The sequence below is a fragment of the Amphibalanus amphitrite genome, unplaced genomic scaffold (assembly GCF_019059575.1).
Source record: "Amphibalanus amphitrite isolate SeventyFive unplaced genomic scaffold, NRLGWU_Aamphi_draft 001298F_arrow, whole genome shotgun sequence".
Classification (NCBI taxonomy): domain Eukaryota; kingdom Metazoa; phylum Arthropoda; class Thecostraca; order Balanomorpha; family Balanidae; genus Amphibalanus; species Amphibalanus amphitrite.
In genome coordinates, this window is record NW_024882791.1 from 145,301 (window position 1) to 148,077 (window position 2,777).

The 2,777-nt window shown below is 54.4% G+C and overlaps 1 protein-coding gene across 1 annotated transcript; it reads left to right on the plus strand.

The window, feature by feature from the left end:
- Positions 1-534: 534 nt before the first annotated feature.
- LOC122371956 (ATP-dependent DNA helicase PIF4-like) lies at positions 535-1,397 on the plus strand. Its single transcript, XM_043348760.1, has 2 exons — positions 535-663; positions 789-1,397. The coding sequence occupies exons 1-2, from the start codon at positions 535-537 to the stop codon at positions 1,395-1,397; spliced, it is 738 nt and encodes a 245-aa protein (XP_043204695.1).
- Positions 1,398-2,777: the final 1,380 nt, after the last annotated feature.

Here is a 2,777-nt window from a genome sequence, read left to right on the forward strand (position 1 = left end):
TCCAGGGCCGACCTGGTGGCCACTGGCCATTGCCATATAACGGTCCATAGAGCTATGGAAACAGCTCGACTCGGACGCCCCAGATCGGGACCAGCTTCAGGCGTCGGTGGTGATTTTCACTCGTCAGTTCAGAAAGTCTTTAACGTCGGACGAGGTACCTAATTATGCACACCTGCCCCCCATGCTCGTGCGGTACCTTGGGTCCCTTAAACACTTTCAGCAGCAGCGAGCGGAAGCCTGGACCACACGCTAAGTGTGAGTGTGCGCTCGGTGACCAGGCCGGCCCCTCACAAATGACTCAGGTCGTGCAGGCAGTGAACCGCTCACTGTGGTACAAATAGAAGTAGATGCGACAAGAAGAAAATGAATGCGACAGGGACGCTTTTGGTAGCATGGCCGTATCGGTGGCCTTGGCATGTTGGTGCGGTGTAGGTTACGGTGTTACAAATGCACAATATGAAATATCTGCAAGCAATGTCGTGATGTGTTTGCACTTCCGATCCCGCGACCCTCCTCCACCGCTTCCAGGCAGCAATGGGAGAAGACATCGCCCACGGCCACCCCGAGCTGCCGCCGGAGACGGTTACGTGTATGGTCCTGCTGCGCATCAGCGACTCCATCCAGCAGACCGGCAAGACGCTGGAAGACTTCGGCCTGCCGCCCGTGTCCGCTGAACACCGAGCAGCGGCCGCCGCCTCTGAGGGGCCGAGGAGCTGCGGCGCCTGCCTCCCATTATACGGGAGGAGGTCGACTTTGACCGTGCTGACCTTCAGCGCACCGTCGACCAGCGGCTGCCTGGCCTGCTACCAGCTCAGCGCCAGGCGGTCGACACGGTGCTGGCCGTGGTCGACGACCAGGAGCCGCTCGCCCTATTCTTGGAGGCGCCAGGTGGCACTGGGAAAACGTTCACCTTTAACCTGCTCCTCTCTGCAGTGCGAGCCAAGGGCCTGGTTGCACTCGCCGTCGAATTCAGTGGCATGGCCACCATGATGCTAGACAGCAGGAGGACATTTCACTCCCGCTTCAAAGCTCCTCTGCGACCGGACGACACCGCCATCTTTAACATCCCCGCCCAGAGCGAGCTCGCCCAGCTGATCCGGCTAGCGCGCCTCATCGTGATGGATGAGACTCCGATGGCGCACCGGCACCACATCGAGGGCCTCGACCGGACGCTGCGTGACCTGACGGGGTCCGATCAGCTGTTCGGCGGCAAGGTGGTGGTGCTGGGCGGCGACTTCCGGCAGGTCCTCCCAGTCGTCCGGCACGCCAACCAGGCAGGCATCGTGGACGCCAGTCTCCGCCGCTCGCCGCTGTGGCGTCAATTCCGAGTGCACCGGCTGCGGGAAAATATGCGCGCCAGACTGGCCACGCAAAACCCCGGCCGGGCCCGAAGTTGAGCCCAATGCTTGGCCTGTGAGCTCAAAACTTGCATCACTAGTGTTGTGGGTCGGCCGCCGCGCGCTGGCCCGGTGACCCAGATTTTGACTGATCAGCTGAGACTGATTCGTCTGCTGACCGTCCGGGGCGCTGTGTTCCCCCTTCTCGTGTCGAGCTGAGTGGTGGCGGGCGGGGAGTCTGAGTGACCAAAAGTTTTGAGCTGTCCAGAGTGTTCCCTGTGCTAGGTACCGTTAACTTCAATTAAGTTCTTGTAAAACGTCACACTAGCTTGTCAGTCAAGTCATCGTTCAAGTGTCACCTCACCTCATGTCACCTCATCCAGACATGCTCATGGGTATGATTTGACACAACTTACTGGTAGTTATTTGGTGTGAGTGTTTCTACTAGAGGCGCTCGAGCTGGTTTTGTGATCTGTTAATGTACATACACCCTCATTTTGCAGATTTTGTGGGTGATTGCCGGCTTTGAGTGCTCTGAACAAGCTGAGGAGCGCCTCATCGACTCCATCAAGGAATATACGTGGCTCTTCGACTGTAAACATCCTTCCTACAAAGATAAACATAAAAAACATAACTCATGGAGCTCGCGAGGCTGTTTGGAGATGGTGTTCATGGTATGTTCTAATGGTATACATATTTCTGTGTACACATTACCTACATACAGTCCTAGATCACAGTTGCATCATTGCAGGGAAATACAAGTTATACTTAGTTGATAAGTTGTTGATAGTTGTTGTTTCATGAGTTGTTTTGGGTACTGTGACTTGCTGTGAACTTCTCACCTCATATGTATTACTGTGTAGGAGCCTACCTAGCTCAAGCCCTTTTATGTTATGTGGTAAAATGTGACTGTAGTGTGACTACTTACGATATGCTTCCCAATGCACTCTGAAATAGCACAAGCAACTCAACGGTATGGCCACAAAACTTGACAGTATCACTGTCAATGAATTCACTTGTTACATTAATACGTCCACTGTTTGCAGCGCCTGAGGTGGAACGTCACGATCGTATCGGGCCTAGATATTTTTATATTTTTTCACTCTAGCCACGCTCAGCATACGATTACCATACGATCACCATTCGCTTACCATCCGCTCCGATCGGCTTCGGCAGTCAGTCAGAACCGGGCTTGACGTGTCAGCTCGATCGTCACAACCACGTCACGTTGCTATCTGAAACCTGGCTGCGCCCAACCACCCCCAACCGCCTCCTGGTCATTCGAGGATACAAGCCCAGTCGTGTAACTGTAGACCGCCCAAATGGCTGTGGTTATGGCGGTGTCGCTACCGTAAATAAGACTACTATAGTATCATGTCAAGGCCCAAAACGCCGACAATCCAATAAATTTTGGCTGAGTGAGTGGCGTGACCTAATCAA